This window comes from Rhea americana, unplaced genomic scaffold (assembly GCF_003343005.1).
Source record: "Rhea americana isolate MKP2758 unplaced genomic scaffold, rheAme1 scaffold_39, whole genome shotgun sequence".
NCBI lineage: Eukaryota > Metazoa > Chordata > Aves > Rheiformes > Rheidae > Rhea > Rhea americana.
In genome coordinates, this window is record NW_028186523.1 from 4,414,504 (window position 1) to 4,434,052 (window position 19,549).

General features: G+C 34.8%; 1 protein-coding gene across 1 annotated transcript in view; it reads right to left on the bottom strand.

Annotated features, from left to right (window-relative positions):
* RP1 (RP1 axonemal microtubule associated) overlaps positions 1-19,549 on the bottom strand; it is a 174,425-nt gene that overhangs the window by 17,019 nt on the left and 137,857 nt on the right. The window contains exons 45-48 of the mRNA XM_085313516.1: positions 15,976-16,217; positions 13,327-13,453; positions 11,526-11,674; positions 960-1,167 (exon numbers count right to left, since the gene is read on the bottom strand). Of these exons, the coding sequence (XP_085169642.1) occupies positions 960-1,167; positions 11,526-11,674; positions 13,327-13,453; positions 15,976-16,217 (726 nt within the window). The remainder of the gene's footprint in view (positions 1-959; positions 1,168-11,525; positions 11,675-13,326; positions 13,454-15,975; positions 16,218-19,549) is intronic.

The following is a 19,549-nucleotide window of genomic DNA, read 5'->3' on the forward strand; positions in this document are numbered from 1 at the left end:
GGGGGGAATGTCCCTACCTACAATGTAAAACAAAGCTCAGATTACTTCTGTGCAGGTAACACCTTCTGTGCAAGTAATAGCTTCAAAAACAAAGGACATGTGCTGCAGTGGTATGCTACTGAGTCTCAACAAGCTAACTTTTGGACAAACATCATCATGCCAGAGCAGCTATGGTGAGCCAAGATGCCCTAGATGTTAGGGTATAGGCTAAGAGCCCATCTACACTGTCTGCTGATGGTCACGGGGGGCTTTGGTTGCCTACTCATCTGGCTGGAGTGTGCTGTGGTTCCCTCCTGGACTGTGCACCGGATTTCCTTTATATTGAAAGCACAGTGCAGGAAAGGGAAGTGCCCGTTCACATCTTGTCTTGACCACGGGGACAGGCACAGAGAGCAGAGCCCAGACAGCTCTTCTGTGGACKAGTTACCACCACAGTGTTAGCCAAGAGCACATCCAGCTTCTGGCAGAGGTTATCCTAACAGTGTGGCATAAATAATGTTAAMCAGTCATCTTGAATACGGTGGGGACATTTTCTCCACTGCTTGAACAGTTTGCCCTACTATTTACCTCACTTTTACTGTGCTGGCCAGTAGCAGGTAGAAGTATTCAAACCTTTAAAAAAGTATTTGCAATGACATTCAAAAATAGTATTTTGTCAGAAGTGACAACATAGAAGTAAGACTGGGAGGGACAGCAATTTATAATGAGACTAAGCTAAATCTTTTGCCTATTATGCCACTGTAAATCTGGAGTAACAGAGCAGAAATTATCCCTGGAAAATAGAAGTTATTAAATAGTACTAAAACCAACAGTGTTCAGACACATTAATTCCCCTTATAATGACAATGTTCTTTTGGAATATTTTAAACTATAACTTATTGATTGAAGCAAATCGCATAGCTGCATTCACAGTTTGGAATGGATTTCCTAGCAAATGATAGTTTGAAAATAACACTCACCCGTGACATTCAGAGTTACTGAAGCAGATCTTTTTSCATCACGTTTGTCTTTTAGCCATGTTTGAGCCATAAACAGTGTTTCTGTCCCTGTAATTGCTGGCTCTGTCACAATAATCTTCTCCAGAAGCCAGTCAGAGCCTTTCCCTTTTTCAACAACKATCCCTTGCAGAGTCCCAACATCTACCGCTTCCACTTGAAATATATCCACCTGAGAAATTCAGAATCAAAAAGACATGTCTATGGAAACAGAACCATGAAACTAAAGTAACTGTGTATTTTGAAATAGTGAGAGAAAAAATGTGATTTTTTTTATTAATTCAATAAATACCAACAGCACTAGAGATGACAGGTTTGAAGAAGCTAAACTCCTGCATTAAGCAGAAGTCCCCTTGTGTTTTTTGTAATTTACTGCTAAAACACCTATTCCCTACACAAATCAATTGGTTGTTCATGCTCATTTCCTGAAAGATTTTCCTTCCCAAATTTCTCTTTTAATGATTTACAGAGATACCATTTTAAACATCTTTTACTCTCARCAAAACAGACCCTCAGGGTTCCCTTTGTGAGACAAAAGGCAGAGGATGAGAATGGTAGAAATGAAGACCACAGAATGGTATTCTATTCTCTTAGGAAAGAATGACAGGCTTGGTCCCAGGTTTGAGTTAATATTGTAGAATTAATTCTAATAAAATTAATTGAATTTTAGGAAAAAATATCAGATCAAGTAAAGTTTAAAGTAGTTCTACTATTCAACTGACAGTTAAATAAAAGTCCACAATACTTTGAAAAATCTTGAGAACACTGAAGAACTCAACAGAAAAGTTAGATGTGATGCACTGAATATTTTTACAAATGTGATCTTGGATGATTGTAAGTCTTACATCTATTCCCTTATTTGAAAAGCGGAGATTAATTTTTTGGCATAAAGACATGTTACCTGTTTTGTTTTATAGATGTATAAACGATCATCTGATTTCTATTAGGGTTGATAATTGGTAAAATCTAGTGTTATTTGTAATGAAATTTCCAGCATGATTTAAAGATATAAAAATGGTTTTGAGGGGACTAGATAGAATAATGATCAAAACCACYTGAGTTTCAAGAAGTCTATTGCAATCTAATTCACTCTGAACCTACTTAATGAAATCCTTATTCAAAGGAKTATGCAAAGACTGAACAGAGAAGAGCAGTTCTCTTGCTCCATCAGCCAAATATTTGTACCTTCTCTGGGAAGATTTTTCAGCTGAAGAAAAARATGGAAGACCTGATCCTACCTGACTAGGCTGCAGCTTAACAAGACACACCATGAGTTAAAATATTGAGCTTGAAATTTCAGACAATATACAAAAGCATTCATTAAAAACAAAAAGAAAAGAATCCCCAGAACCATAAGAATTTCATTTTTTCAGCTATTTTTCATGAGTAGCCTTCACCTTCTTGTTTTTCCTTTGTATGTGTATATATATRTGCGTGTGTGGAATGATATCTTTAAYAGTTTCCTAAAAATAATCACCAATCTATCATTGAGTTAGTCAGTGGATTCTTCTAGATTAAAAAGTAGTGTTATTCAAAAGCAGCTATAAGATGTCATCTAACTATCACCTCTGCGTTRTTACGTCTGTGTTATCATGAGAAAGGAGAAGATGAGAGAAGCAAACTGACAATRAGTTTAAGTGTTAAGCAGACACTAGAATAGCTATACTTCCTTACGGTGAGACAAGGTGATCAGCTGTTTAGTGAATTTTGACTGGCAATAGCATAGAGTAGAAAGAAGACTGAGGTTCTCAGGACACTGATGTCCTTTGGCGACAGAGYTAGTACATTACAAGGGCTGGAACTCTAGATGGGGCGTGTGACTGAAGGGAAAAGGTTCCCCTTTGCATTTTCCATTTTAAATCAAAAAAGTAGCATTTAGCATCAGCACCCCAATTATAGCTGATTATCTTTGTACTACTTTGATTTACCTTAACTATTATATAAGTTTTATCACGCATATATTTATCATTGATATATTCTATCTTTAGCCAGATTGGTGAAGCTATAGTATTATGCTGGAATAAGCATGTAATGGCTTGCTACACTTCTTAAATAAAAATGCGTTAAAAATACACAGGACTGGAACATAGGCCAAAACCACAGATAAACTCAAGTAAGAGTACAAAAATACACCCCCCTGCCTCTGTTATGACAGAAATATTTTAAATTTCCAAAATATGAAAATATATTTTAGAAATTAGCATTTTGTTATTGCAAATGTTTATGCCTATATTAATAAAGAGTGCATGAGGTACTGCAATGGAAATGTATGAAGACGTTTTTGACAGATCAGTACACAGACTTTAAAAGAAAAGAGTTTTCCACAGGATGGCTAACTTACTAACACTATCATCACTATCTCCAAAAAACTGTGGTCTGTGAACCAATTTTGGAGAGGAGACACAGTCAAGAATAAAGGAAAAATACAGATAATACCCTACTGACTTCTAGACTTGTGCTATCTCTGAAAGCTGGGGAGTTGGGTTTGACTTGGTCTGTACTTGAGAGTCAATAAACTCTGTTAAGCTAGAAAATCTCCACACAACATCAGCTGAAATATTTGAACGCTACTCTCCCTAGTGTACATGGTTCTGAAAGCAGTTAATAGCTCAGGTGCAGCACATGCTATCKGTTATTTATAACCTGGCTAATCCAGCCACAGATAACAGAAAGTTGAGTATACACTGGTAATTTATTAAATGTTTTCCAGACAAATTTTCCCCTGAAAAGTGGTGTATTTTGGCTGAATAAACCTTTGTGAAAACTCTGAAGTTCAGTTTGTATTAGACACACTATCTCATAATTTGCCAATATGTAATCTTGACAGGTCCATTCTAGAGCATATAAAATTTCAGAAATMCATAGCTAAATTTGCAGAAGATCCAGCCATCTAATAAATGACTAATTGGAAAATGAGTAACTGGACTTGGAATTGTAAGATCTGCGGTAAACTCAACTCACAGACAAGACTACATTTTCTTTTTATGTGCACATTTTAAAATTGTGTGGTGTGGTGAGCTTTACTGTAGTCAGGAGAAAAAAATAGAAGAAAAAAATTGAACAGCAACTATAATTATTAGAGCTAGATGAATAATTTGCCAGAGACAACTTAACTGCCATATTTAAACCACTTTCTCCTCATGAGCTGTCTGCAAAGAGAGAGATTATGACATACATTTCATTATAATTTTAAGAAATTGAATCATTATTAATAATTTAGTTAATATTTTTGTGGATTCATTTCAGACAATGGGTTACTCATAAATTATGGGAAGTATGAAATTTGTTGACAGGTCTTGTATGTCACACGATACTGTATCTCCTAGCTGATTTACAGGTAGAAAAACAGACATTTTAATTCACTGGAGGATTATTCTTTTACAAAAAGGAAAATAAAGAAAAAAACAGGTAGAAAATAGCTAAATTTACAGAATATGAAACTTTTTATTCTATTTTCTCCTCATGTTGAGGTTTTTTTAGCTAATATTAGCAACTTTGGTTTGCAAGGAGAAAAGTCATGTTAAAACAATATAGAAATAATATTATATAAATTTTACAATGTAAATAGTATATATTATGTGCATATATATGAATTTATAAATAATATATATTGTTGAAGTTAGCCAAATTTGCATTAAATTTTCTCAGAATAGTCTTAGAGCAATTTGTGTTTATATACTTGATTTTCGTAACTTACGCTGTTGGAGAGCAAAAGATATGCTAAAGATTAAGCAACTGAGAATGATAGAATAAGAATTGAGCAACTGAGAATGACAGTGTGAGAGCTTGCATCATACGTTCTCTTTGACTCAGAAGACTGCCTTTAGTAGAACCAGAATTTCTCAAAGAAAATAAMTATTGAAAAGTGCCTTTAAAACATGCATTCAGATAAACTAGACTTTCTTTAAAGTTTAATTTTTGTGAATTCCTTTTCAGATTTTCTTCAAACATTTGTTTTCTGGGATCCATATTTTGAGGAATTCTTTTGAGTCTATGACCCAATTTGACTTTAAGCAATGCTCTTCAGTGTTTCACTGGCAACATATCACTCTCTGCAGCAGTTCCCACAGCTCTTGTAACAGCAGAAGCAGTTGAACAGTCGCTATGCAATATTTACCTTTATAAATGCCAATCATTTTATAGGCTCAGTATTTCTGATTTGACGGTTCGTTAATGACGATATTCCCAGTAGAACTGATAATGGCAAGTCAAGACATACCATATGCTTAATTTCATCAATCTATATGCACAAGTGATCCCATACTCCTAATGTTACTGTCATTTTAATAGGCTTTCACTGGAGAAGGAGTTAAAGTGTCTGGATAAAGGACCTTTTCTATTAAGCTTTGCAAACTTATTGATTTGCTGTCTGATTATTCTGAGCTCACTTGTAAATCTGGAGAAACTCCACTGAAGTCAAAAGGATTTTACTTCTGGAAGGCAAAATAAAGGCCCTCGGACACTGAGCCAGAATCACAAATAGTGTCTGAATATTCCTGTAGACAAGTGAGAACAATCTCTGCCGATGCCTCACTTCTCAGACTGTGGTCACACGGGCTGTTCCAGCTACAGCTGAACTTCCCCATTCCATCTCAATTGCTTGTCACCATCTAGTGATGGTGACCTTCTCCCAAAGGGAAACTAATCGTCACCTTTTTAGCTATGTCAGCATAAACATACAATAGGCTTCTACTCAGTCAAATTTTATCAAGAGAGTGCAAGTAAAAATGCCCAAACTATTAATGACATTAAGATTAAAAATAAAATAAATATTTGGACAGAGTAAATGTGTGTCACCATGCCAGCAGACTTTAAAGGCAGAAATATTAGATGGTAAGCAGCAGTAATGACAACCATTGCTAGTCATAATATCTTTACCCAGCTCAGTAGAAGGAGGAACAGCCTATCTGACTGTAACCTCAGYGTCTTCTATTCTGTCCTCTGTACAAATGTTTCTTTTAAAACAGGGTTTTCCAYACATCTGAAAAAGACAGGCCTGAACTTCCTCCTAAATTCATATATTTTTACAAGCAAGCTTTTGTTTTATGTTAAATTCCCATCCAAAAATGGATTGTAAATGTTTATCATGAGTTTAAATTGAAATGAATGCATGATTAGAGCTTTCTGATCCCCTCTAATTATCGCAGTTCATCTATCTTCAACAAGATTAGTGAAGAATAAATGAAATAGTAGAGGCATCAAAGAAACAAATACTACTTGTCCTGGAATTGATCTTATATTAACTTGCTTAATATAACCGTAACAGAATCTTTTTAAAATAGGATTTGCATTCATAGAACAGCAACAGGAACAAGAAAGACTAGTGGCACATTATAATAAACAGTAGCTATGACCATTAATTAAGTCATAAAAGATATTCCAAACAGACTTTAAGAAAAATATTTTTAATAAAATGCAGAATGACTGCTACAGAGACCAATATCATCAGTTACATCCACATCTGTAAATATATGCTATATTACACAAAAGAAATAAAAACTAAATGAAAYCTCTCCAAAAACTAAAGACAAATGTTAAAAATATCACTATGGGCAAATTTAAATCAATCTGGCTCTGATGCAGTCTGATTGTTGTTAATGCAATAATAATAGTCCAAGTTAGAGATCTAGTTYGAGTGTTAAAAAAAAAGGATTGGTGTTATCTGCTTCAGTCTGAGTAACCCATTTGATTGCATAACACATTGATGAGGACACCAGAATCCAAAATTCAAGTGACTCCCATTTGGGCTCAAGTTGTCTGACTGAAAGCCACAGTAACATGGCAACCAGTCGGTCTCCAAAAGCAGCCGTAAATGGAGAACACTCTCAGGCAGGTGTGCTGCAGTGAGGCTGGTTCATAAGCCTACGCTGTTTAATGTTTGCACCAGGTAACTGGAGGAAAACAARATTTTACAGATGATGCAAAAACTCTCTCTGGTTATTACACTTGAAAAAGTAGGGTGCTAAGTTGAAGGGAGCTCAGAAAGATTTGTGAGAGTGAATAAATCATTGGGAACCCTGCCTTACAGTGAGTCAAGCAGCCTAATCTATTTAACTTGTCAAAGACAAGCATTGTGATTTGATTATTGTCATAAATACCTTCAAAGGAAGCAGAAAACTGGTGCAAAAGAATGATCAGTCTAAAAGCCAAAAGTGTAAGAAAATCCAGTGCCTAGAAGTTAAACCTTGATAAATTTAGACAGAAATAGTGYGAGCTTTTAAAAAAAGATATTTATGCTACATTCCAAGTAGATAGGCTCTTCATCACTGGAAGTTATTAAATCTGTATTAGATTTTTTTTTCTTAAAATATTTGCTTTAACTCAGTCAAAGCTTTTGGACTGGAACTAAAATTAACTCAGTTCTTGTTGCATAGGGGGAAAATCATTGAATATTTTATTTGCTGAAAAATGCAGACTTGGATTGATCATATTTATTTTTAAGTTCATGATGAATTGAGCTAATAAAATCAGCTGTATTTTATTTTAAGATTATCTTTACGTTTAAAAAAATGAAATTAATCTGCATAGAATTCACTCACCTAACTTGCCTATCTAAAATAAAATCTATTGTAAAATAGTTGGTCAAGTTCCCCTGAAAGCATAGTTCCTGAGAAAGCAATAGGCACCCTCTGAGGATAATTCATTCCCTCTTAAGATAAACGTCTAAAATAAAGAAGGTAACCACCTCCTGAAAACATCGATTTCACTCCACAGTTGCAGAAGAAGCTCAAACTATCATGTTAGAAAAGACATGTACATTATAGCTAAAGCTAGGTGAGGTAAATTTCGTTTTTAGCAGTTTGATTCCTTTAATTTAATTTTGAAGTATAAGTAAAAAGAGAGCAACTCCTCAAGTAATTAATTTTAATTAATTTTGTCCACTCTTTAATTCTTGGCAACAAAGTTTTATATTTTTTCTTGCCTGGAAAAATATGCCAGGAAACCAAAATTAGTTTTTCAGATAACTCTAATATGGTGGCCTGTGTTATGAAAGAAGTCAGACTAGGTGATTTTAATGGTATGTTCTATGTTTACCTGCTTTAAGTCTATTASCAACTGTGAAATTCCACCCCAGAGGTATCACCGAGACCATACAGGGCTCAGATATTTTACACTGTTCCAGGATTATATAATCTGTTCATCGTGTTCTTTATTTCTGGTCTTATCCTTACAGTTTTTGACAACCTCCATTAGTCTTTCCTTCACTATAATGGCTTTCCATATTTTCCTAGCTTTCCTCTGAATAATYCTTCTGCTGGATGACCAGGCCATCTTACTGTTCATTTCTGCACTGCACTATCTTGGCCAGCAGCCTATCACTGTGATTAATATATTTTGATCAATAGCATTTTGCAGTTATTTAATCACCATGTCAGATATGCTTTCCCCAGAAGAGAGTTTTATCAGCAGTAACAGAACAGTAGTGTCCTAGATGGGATGTGATACGGGCACTGCAGACAAATAGTGACTTCTTAATAGAGGCCACAGCACATATTGTCCCACATTCTGGCCATATTCAGTGTATTCTGTCACAGATGTTCTTTTTTTGAAGTAATCTTTAAAATTACCAGTGCTTAATCTGTAAGYAAGCACCGAAACTGAACACCAGCAGTCACCTCTTACTGACAATTTTTGTATGTGCTGCAGTTACCATGGTACCAACCTGAGCAGTTGATGTCTAAATATAGGGCAGGATAAAGCCCTGTCTCTTTCCAACAACTAATAGAATGAAGTAAAAATTCCCAGAGATTTTGCTGTTTCAATAATTYGGGGTACTTAAAATACCAGCCATCTGCATCATACAGAGGTTAAAATACTCAAATATTACTCATAACATATCCAGTGTAGTTTACCATTTTTGATGGAACTGATCTGAAGAAAAAAGCCACATTCTCAAAGAGGAAATGTGTGGCTAACTCACAGCCATATGGCAGAACACACAGCAAGTTCATCAAAGACCATATAAAAAAGGCACAAAGGAATTTAACTSTAGTGGTGAGTGCTGGAAGGAATATAGAGGTATTGTAAGACTGAGATGATTTTATATAGCAGGGTCTTGATTATTACAAAATGTATGAATTGTCTATATTTAGTTGAAGACTGTAGTTGGTAGCATCAGAATTAAACTGATTCATATGAATCATACTTATGAATAAATAGTAATAGGAATAATAAAACCTGAACTGCATGAAGTGCACTGAGGTTACTCTGCCTGCCCTGATAGCTTTTAGGAGAACATCAAACATGGCATCCGTATCAGACCAATTTGAAATAATGTAGCTCTTGCAAATCTGGTCCTCTCATCATTTATTGGAGAGATCACTAGAAACCTGGCTTTCTTGGTGACTGTGGTACTTCCTCCAACACGGGGTAAGCTACAGGGAGCTGACTAGTGAAGTGATAATTTCATGCACATCAGTTCATCTACCACTTCTAAATAGCTTCACAGATGTAAGGACTTTGGAAAGACTCAAAGGCAACTTTTCAGAGATAAAAAGCTAATTCAGTCTTTTACCTTCATGTAACCCAGCTTATGTAAATGAAAGACCTACTAAATGAGAAGAATGTMCTTGAATCTACCACAAAGTCCTCAAAATATTTAAATATTTCTAYGCATGTCTGCATTGCTAAGATGTTGTTTGCAGCAGTGCAGACATTCTGTGAGACTAAAACCATATTTTGATATGATTTCTAACAGAAACAGTGTTCCAGATCACTAGCTGTTACTGTATAGTCAAGSAAAAAAACATTGCAAGGAAAAGCATATTTAAAATGTCGGAACAACCATGAAGATTCAGAATGCAAATTCCATGTCTGTTATAATCCAAAATCCCCCAAACTAMCAAGTCCAGATTCTCTGACTGCAGGAGTGCTCAGCACAACATGAGATTGGGCTGGTATAGAAAGAAGCATTCTACACTTGACAGTCTCTTTAGAGATGAAGCAAAGAAAACATTGGGAAATTTCCAAAAGATGCTTTGAACAAAATGTTGCTGCAAAGGCAGGAGTCTTGCCTGCAGAATAAATCTTCTTTTTATTGATCAGCCAAATATTTCTGTTTTATTTTCACTGGACAAGGAACAAATCAAGACTTTTCTGTTTTTCTGTTACTTTGCTAAAAGCAATTTCATTTAYGTTAAACTATTTTTACTCCATGAGACCAAAAGGATGCAGTTCARAAATGCATTAACTCATATATATAGTTTATCAATAAACCATAAATTGAATTTCAAAATTAAGGAAGATAGTTGTGYCTTTTCAAAATTGAATATACTCATTTACAAATATTTAGCGCCTTCAAAAASAAAGATTTAAAGTATCTTCATTCTCTTATGAATAATAATTCCAAATGGATCAAATCTAGCAAGGTAATGACTCCCTCCAACTCCCACTGAATTCACAGGACTGGGAATTAGAAGAGATTCTCCTAATCTCACATATTATGCCTCTRCTTTGGTTACAATACAAGCTGAGCTGCAAGTTGACCTCCTTAGATAAACCCTCTTTTTGAGAGGCTGGCACCAGCAGRAGGAAATAGTTTACTGCATGATGTTTCTAAACTAAATGCAAGGAGGAGTTAGAATATCATAGTCATAGTATTCACTGAGATTTCAAGAAGGTATAGGAGTGTACACACTGTAAGAAATATAGGCAACTGTCTATTGTAAAATATGCTCAGCACTTCTGGTTATGAGACACTTATTTTCATTTTGATAAACTATCCCAAGAGAAATTTTCTATACCAAATGTAGGTTTCAGAATTTTTTTTTAATTGTTTTAACCTCAAAGTTAATTTTAAAGTAAATATCTACAGAAAATACAAACACATTGATTATTATATGTTTAAAAAAATCTAGTATCTTTTCATGAGAAAGTTTCACTCCCTTTATCTATAGCTTCCAACAYGGACTAGGGTTTGTGTCAAAGACATTTTGTTCTAAATCTTCCTTCATTTCTGCAGTAGTTTTATTAGCTAAATTCCCTCAAATTTCTGTTTGTATTGACGATGGTACAAGCAAATGCATCTCTGGCAGCCGTGMTGGTCTTTGGCTGGCCTGCATCTATGAGCAGGGAGACTCTCTCCTCTGAAGACCTAAGAAATCTCTGGAGGGGAGTAACACCTGACTGTCTACAGGGGACAAGAGCTGGAACCAGGGGTGGACTGCCAGTGGAAAGGCTGAAGGCAGGGAAAGGAGCCTTACCCTGAAGACTGGCAAGCGAAAAATGAATTAATGGAAATGGAGTCTCTTCATTGCCCTATTGTCAGCAAATACCCAGGAAAACCACTGGTATGTAATTTGAAAACCTTCAATATTGGCAAAACTGAACCTAGAAATGCTTGATATTGTCATTTTATTACTTTATCAGAGTTGTTAGCATACACATTAGTATATTTTAMGTAAGATAGATACAGATATGCACACACATATACACAAAAATACAGAGCATTGCAAATTAGAYTTCAGAGACTCTATCATACATTAAGTCCACATGAATTGGAAAAATATCGTACAGAGGTGATAATCTTACCTTTCCTTTAGTGAAATGATCATCTCCTTTTCTTACTAATTTTCTTCTGCCTGTATCTCCCAAGAGACCTTGCAGCATGACATACACATCTGCATCTGTTCCTGACCCAGGGGATGATCCCGTAGTGATATAGAGAATATAGTTTTTCACTTTGGGGGGGAAAAAAAGAAAGATGTAGTAAATCTTAACAAGTAAAACAAATGTTAAGAAGTTTAATTAGTAAACAAAAGATGCTATTCAATAAATTTCTATTATATTTTCATTTTTATTCCTGCTCAAAGTGATCAAAGGGCAAATAAAATTACAGTGGTTAGAAAAGCACATAGAAGCATTGTAATTAAAATTTAAGAACTACTGTAATTAGAAATAACAAGCTAAACAGTTTGTGAGTGGGTCTGAAACACAGAGAAAAAAAAGTGAAAGAAGATAATGAACACATCACCASTTGCTACAAATACATGTAAATAATACTCCACCCCACACTTGTATGAATTTAAATGCRTAACACTCCTGAAAAATGTCCCCTAAGGTATGGATGACACTAAATTACTCAAAAAGCACAGCTCTGTTCTGAGCTTCATTGGATTTAACCGAAATGGAGCTCAGCTAGAAAGAGGGTAACTTCTGTATTTCCTCTGGATCATGGTCCAGCCATTGGTTGGCTATTCTACACTGTACTAGTTTAGCTATTTGCTTCAGCAGGCGATTTCAAGAACGGTTATGTATTCTCTGATAACTTATTATAATTCCTCATTTGGGCAGTTCTTGACTGACTGTTTATGTTAAATACTMATTTGAACTCCCAGAGAAATGCAGAAGACACTGGTGATCTGGCCCCCGAAGTAACAAAGAAGCAACATCCCTAGAACATTCAATTGAAAAGGCAAAAATCACAGGCAGGACACAGAGAAAACAGTGTTTGTCCTCGTGCTAAATGCTCCTTAGAAGAAGGAACAGCATTCCTAAAGTTTTAAATGTCGATGGTCATTGAGCAAAAAGTGAAAGTGGATAAAAGGCAAAGTGACTTTTCAGGGAATATTCCAGTAGCATTTTTCAGTTCACAGTCATGGAGCTTCTGTCCAAGTGTCTTTCTTGAGGCTAGTTATGGAAATCCAGGGAAAAAAAGGCAGGCAATGTACTGATTACTTGGACTACTGAATGAAACCCTTAAATTCCAGGGAAACATACAGAGGGGACTGGAATATTCTCCTKGTAGAATATCCATTTAGGGCGAGAGCTGCTGCACTCTTCATTAACTCTAGTTATGAATTTTCTTAAGGTACACAGAGCAAAYGAAATCAATCTAGTCTTGAGATGAAGACACAACTCATACAAAAGCATTTTAAAATATTTTACCACTAGGTCACAGGACAAGAATGCCTGAAATTCTAGGAACACAAACATAAATTTCTGGTGTTAGGGGGTCATGTATCTCTGTCTTATCTGAAAATACACTACTAAACTTGTTTCCTTTGGTTTCCTCTGCGAAAGAACTAAATAATATAAAGAAAGAGCTGAACTCTGCATACTGTTCAAAACCCTGTTAACATTTTCAGCGCTGTATGCCTGCTCTTTTACGTGTCCCCAGATTATATCAATCAGACTTGGAATGCAAAATGCACGACTGAGATACAACAATATACACAGACAGATTTTTTTAAACAGTTGAGTAGACTGCACCTAGCCATGCATCACTGTTAAAATGAATAGAATGCATCTCCTAAATCTTTTGGACTATTCTGAAAATCTTAGCCTTCATCATTGACCAATTTTTTTCCAATGTTTCTGATTTGCAACAAACCTGCTGGAAAAGGAAAACCAGCTGTGAGAACTGGAAGCTCTGCCACTGTTAATCCTTCATCATCTGCAAAATTGCGAGAAAAGGGAAATTCTAGAGTATTTTTACTTTCTCTGTGTTGAAGCTTTACCTAAATAGAGAACAAAAAGAAATAATGGTTGTAGTGTCTGCGTCATGAGTTCTAATACAGACTAGAGCAAGAAACATGCTACTACTCACAGATGAGAGAGAACAYGCAGTCTCAATAATACTGTGGAAGAGGAAACACATTATTCTAAAATGTTTTTGAAAGCAGTCTGTTAAAAGGGATGGGATAGAGATTTTCATAATTAAAAAGAATTAAAATGTTGTCAACGTTATTGTTGTAGAGACTGCAGTAAGGGGGATAATGTTTTCGAATGGTTCAGAAAGGCTCTTTTATGTAACTTATTCATCCAGTGTACTAGTGATATGACCCTTTCAGTTTTTGAGAAATGTCAGTATGCAGTAACATTTTTCAGTGCTGAATGTTTTCTCATTCAGAGTAGCTAGAGAAAAAAAAATTAAGTGTTTCTGGGAGCTGAAAAAGCTGAAAAATAGAAATCAAGTATGTTTTTATGACGTATATATTATCTGTACATATGCATTGATTACATTACTGAATATTTTTGAGGYCTAAAAACTACTGTATATAAAGTGATAAAAGGATGATACTGAGCAAGGTGGCTAAGTCTTGCTATCAGGAAACTAATTTTAACAACGAGGCATCTCGCACTACAGAACTGCCACCTATGCTACAAGACAAGCTAACTTGTCTAACTCTCTAAGCTACTATAACTCTCTAAACTACCTAAARCTAGACCAAAGTACCTGAAAGCATGCTGCAGGGTGGAACCCCCCTCTGAATAGGGCACAGGAAAGGCCTACTCATTCGTTTCTTCATGATCTAACATACTACGTTTTAAAAACAACCAAACACTTAGCCTGGTAAGTTCACCATATTTGCTTAGCAATTCTCATTGGTAGGTGGCAGGATTATTTTTGTCTTCAAAGAACTACTATTATTATTTCATGATGACAGATACATTGAAAGATTTTTTTTTAAATGAAGTACAAAGTATAGTGCAAAGTTAATATAATTTCTCTTTCATACTAACATCTACTTTCCTGAAGTTTCTTGAAAATCAGATTTCATTTACTATGTTATATTTCTTCAAGAACAGAAAGAGGCAAGAATAAAGATGTTCTTATCTCTGAGCTATTACATCCTCTAGGAAAAAAMGCATATTTTACTTTTTTTTTGTCCTGGACAATCTGTCATAATAGTTTCAATTTCCTCAAAAACATCAAGAGAATTATTTTGTAGTGATGGCTATAAAAGTAAGCTCTGAATCTAAATATGGAATTCAACCAACTGAAGCACCTGCATTTACTTGTGATAGAAAGGGGAAATTCCAATGAAGTCTGGTCTTGTAAAATCAAAATAAAATAGCAAAGAAATGACCACCTTGGTTCAGACCAGCCGCGTAAATAGATTGCTAACCTGTCTTTGATAATAGATATTATCCCCAACCTAGATATTTCATACAAGGATTCAATCAGTCCTGCTATGAAATCTGTGGGACAATGGGAGAATATACATCACAAGGCAGAAAAGGTTATATTTCTATCTCTTTTTAATCCTACCTAATGTAAATATGGATGTTGTCTTTATCTATATAAATGAAAGTGATTTTTCTTCTAATTCAGTGTTGAGTCATTGCTGTGACCTAAGGAAGAAAAGCAGGCTAATAATGTCATTGTTTGCAAGTGCCGAGTTTCTGTCACATTTCACTGTGATCCACTGTTTCCTAAAATCTCCAAGAAGCAGTATTAATTTTATCAATAGATTTGTTACTAAGGAATATTTTATTTGGCTAGGAAGACAAAATTAACAACCTGCCTACCAGTTAAATGTCAGGGGGTTTCAGCTCTCTATTTAATATTATGTATCAGAGATGAAAATTATTTTTTTCTCCAATTTTTAATGAGAACAAAATACAATAAGGGAAATAGTATAGTTGCAATTTGAAAGATGATTTTTTTTTCCTTAGACTTCTTTTCATTTTGCCAGTATAAGAGGATAAAGATATTTTTTGTATAGTAAAGTGCCATAGCAATTTCTATGTGATGTCAGATTTTAGCTTCAGCATCTTGGACATCAGAAGAAAAATTGTCACTTTTGCTGTTCACCTATTTTTTTCACATGCCAACTTAAATGGCAGATATTTTCATCAAAAGACATTGCTAGTGTCTTACTTAATTATTTGCCTTGCATCACTGGATCCACAACATGCAACAGCCAATTTGGAATTATGGAAATACTGCCACGCATGCCAGTGGCTACAGTTCTGAAAAGAGATCTCTGAATATGCTATAGATAATGGCATRTCTGTGTATATACCCTCCAGAAATCCACTTACAAGATTTGCAAGTTTTTTGTTATTCAAAGGTATTCTAAAAAGTTTTTTGAGTACACTCTGAAGTTAGCACACCACAAGTGTTACCAGATCCAGTTACTTTAGTAAATTAAGTATTATGTAATTTCAAACAGAAACTGGATGTAATAGAATATGAAAAAATAGAATTTTACAATAATTATGTAATCTATAATAATAATTATTATTTTTTTACCTCACAGCAATGCCAAGTCTCTCCTTCTCCAGCTTCTTCAACTTCTAGGCGAACTTTGCATATAGTATTGAATTTCTTATTTAATTCAATTGAAGTCTCATAAATCTGCTTTTTTTTAAGAGATCCTTTGGGAAATGTGACTGAAGTACAGGTACCTTTTTCACCACATACAGTTAGAGACATTTTAGGACTTATGGAATTAGAAGAAACATCACTAGTTGTGACAAGGACATCCCAAGTTCCTGTTGAAGCAAAATAGCAGAAAATAATTAATAGATTGGCTGAATATCCAAAATAATTCAGGAATTAGTAATAGGGTGAGTTAGTGAGTGACTAGAAACTCAATCCTATGTTTGCATTGAGATAGAATCCTGAAATACAACAATTTCACTGATTATCACTAATTTAGTACACATACAGAGAAACAGATCTGGACTGTGGCCTTTGTGTAATAAAGATGGACCATGCATACAAGATAGCCAGTTACATGTTAGAAACTTATGAAGAACCATGCCAGTTCATTACTCTCTATCCCCTCATAAATGTTTCATCTAATGATTTTAATATTTTTTTGATTTATCACCACTCAAGTGCACCTCTCCTACWAGGTATTACCCACTATCACGTTTGCATTCTTTCTTTAATTTCAGCTGTTTGAGGAGCTATTTAAACTAGAATGTTAATATTTCTACAAATATTATTTAACAAGGTGCTGATGAGATAAACTGATTTAAAACTTGAAATGTGGTATTTTTATCACATATAACCAAAATTATCACTCCAATAAAATACAAAACTKTATTCGTTTGTTCTGTAAAGAAGATGTTTAGTGAGAGATTAAAAATAATTCTGTGCAATACTTCATAGATTTTCCTGCTTTAAGAACACAGAAAACACCCAAATCAGCAGTTTTACTTTATAAGAAAAATGAAAAATTACATTAAAAAGAAATAGCAATTAGTGTTCAAACTAAAGGTCTAGCTTGAAGCACTTTTCCTTTTTAAAACTCCAGCTGTATTGACAGCCATAAGTCCTCACAAGGACTGCAGAGGCAGACTAGGTAGGCTCCTGCATAATGTCTGTGATTCCATAACGAACGGAGATGTTCAGTTAAACCTCCAAATGGCAAGACATTTTGGAGGGTCAGCCACCTGCACCCCACCGACTAAACTGGTTTTAACATGTTCATTCATGGTAAGAGAATATATAGAATTCTCCGAGCTCTTCGAGACTATGATTTCCATTTAAAAAATCATGACTTCTACAAGGAGGYTTTTATCACCTGGGCTGGTGTAGAATTGAGCACAACTGACCTTTATTAAGATAGCTGAGCTGTGTTTCCGAGCAAGCCAAAGGCTGGTTTTCTAATTTATGATTTTGGCTAATCATAAATAGCTACCATTTTCATGTCTATGATCATTAAAAATAAGTGAAACCAAGCATATCCATGAAAAAGATGGACGTGAAGTGAAAATTCACCATATTCACAGTGACATAATCCAAGATATTTTAGCCTTTTAGTACTGAAATAGACTTTAAACTATCAGTGGACAGTTGCCTAGGAGCACAGGCCTGTAAGTGTTATTTCTAGTGGACCCTACTTTCTACTACTACATGTATCCTATACCATATAATCCGTTTCATAAATTTGTCAAGATTTGATTTGAAAGCAGCTGCGTTAAGCTTCTTGACTTCTCTTTAGTCAAATCTAAAAGACAACAATGCTAAAAATTCATTCTCTCCTGCTCAGAAATCTTTTAATTTTCACAGAATGGCATTAATGGACTGCTGAAATACATTTATTTTTATGTAACTTTTTCTGTTAGCATAAGTAACTCCTTTCCCTCCTAGATATGTAAGCCCCCATTAATTTGATAGATCACTACTGCATCCATTTTCAGCCTTCAATTTGCTAGTCTAACTACACCAAGCTTTTTCAATACCCTCTCCCAAGAAAGACTTGACACATCCTTGATCAGCATCTTATATCTTCTTTACAACTATTCCAGTATGAACAAGGCCTTTTGGACACAAGTGACCAAAATAGTACCCAGCACTCCAGATGAAATATTGTTGTTTCTTTATACAATAGCATTATTTCTTCTGTATCTTTATTGCTAATGCCTCATTACATATAGGGTTACAATTACTTTACCCATAATCACATCACATTGTTTTCTCAACATTATCCTGTGATAACATAAGAAACCCAGATATTTCTCCTACTCATATCCCACTGAGGAGCTCGTATAGCAGAAATAATTACAAGGCATGGAAATACAGAGCTAATACATTTTTTACATTCTTATCTACTACTTTGATTCGTAATTTCCAAATGAAATCAATGGAAATTAGGAACCTGTACAAGAATTAAGACTTAAATAGTTAGCAGGTCTAATTGTGTTCAAGCTTTGTGTCTACAGAATTCCATTCCAATGTTTTTCTTCCAGTTCTCAAAGTCTTTGAGTTTATCACACAACCTCCTAATCCTCCTAATAGTATTCCTTGAGTTTTTAGCATCATCAAATTTCATTAGCATGTTCATTCTCCCTTCTCCAGCTCATTACAATTTTTAATTTTACTACTACTTTCTGCTTTCTAATTATTAGCTAATAGTTTCCCATTAAGCAAATAAAATTCAGTACTGAAATTTAGACACATTAGATGCTACTATATTTCTCCTACTGGGAAAAAATATTTCTAAAAAAATATCAACTTTGTTTGACAATCTATCTTTAGCAAACTCATGATGCATTTCTTCTCATTTCCTACAACCTCTGTTATCTGAACTATTCTTTTATTTAATGTGTGTTCTAAAAATTTGCGTATGATTGATTACTAGGTCTATAGTCATCTATACTATGCTTTCCATTTTTAAAAATATTGCATTTACTGTTTTCAAGTCACATTTTTTGTCTTCATGAAGTCATTTCCTTGCTGCTAGATCTGCTATTTTATTTCCTAATTCTAATGTCCTAATTCCTAATTTCCTAATAGACAGAGACTCCTTTGGTTGAGTACAGAAAGCTCTCAAAGTTCCATTTGTGTTTCAGATCTGGTGATTTCTGATAGCCTCATTCCCATTAACAACTTTGGTTTTGCTTCCCTTGCCAACATTATGGGCCCTCAATGGAAACAGTGTTGAATTTGTTTAGGGATTTTACCTACTTCACCTTTAGTCTCTGCTGTATTGTTCCCGCATAGTCACGTATCTTTCCTTGTTCACGTTTCCCTGTTTACTTTATAAGTAAATGATTGAAGAGCCTTGCTATTTGTTTTAATTCTCTTATAAAGTCTGACTCAGCTTGACATTTAGCAATTCCCACTGCATCCTTATGCTTACTGACCTCTAAGATGTAGTGCTGTTTGCTGATCAGTCTTTTCTCTATTCCTTTTAGGCTCTGTGATTGCTTGTAATATTCTTTTTGAAGTTATTATATATCAAGAACAGGATTGATTTTGAATAGATAAAGCACTGAATATTATTAATCATAGGTTTTGGAAAATATTAGCAAGCTTGAACTCAAAATTTTGCGGACTATATGTCTGTGGGAAGCAGAGGAAGAAGAACATT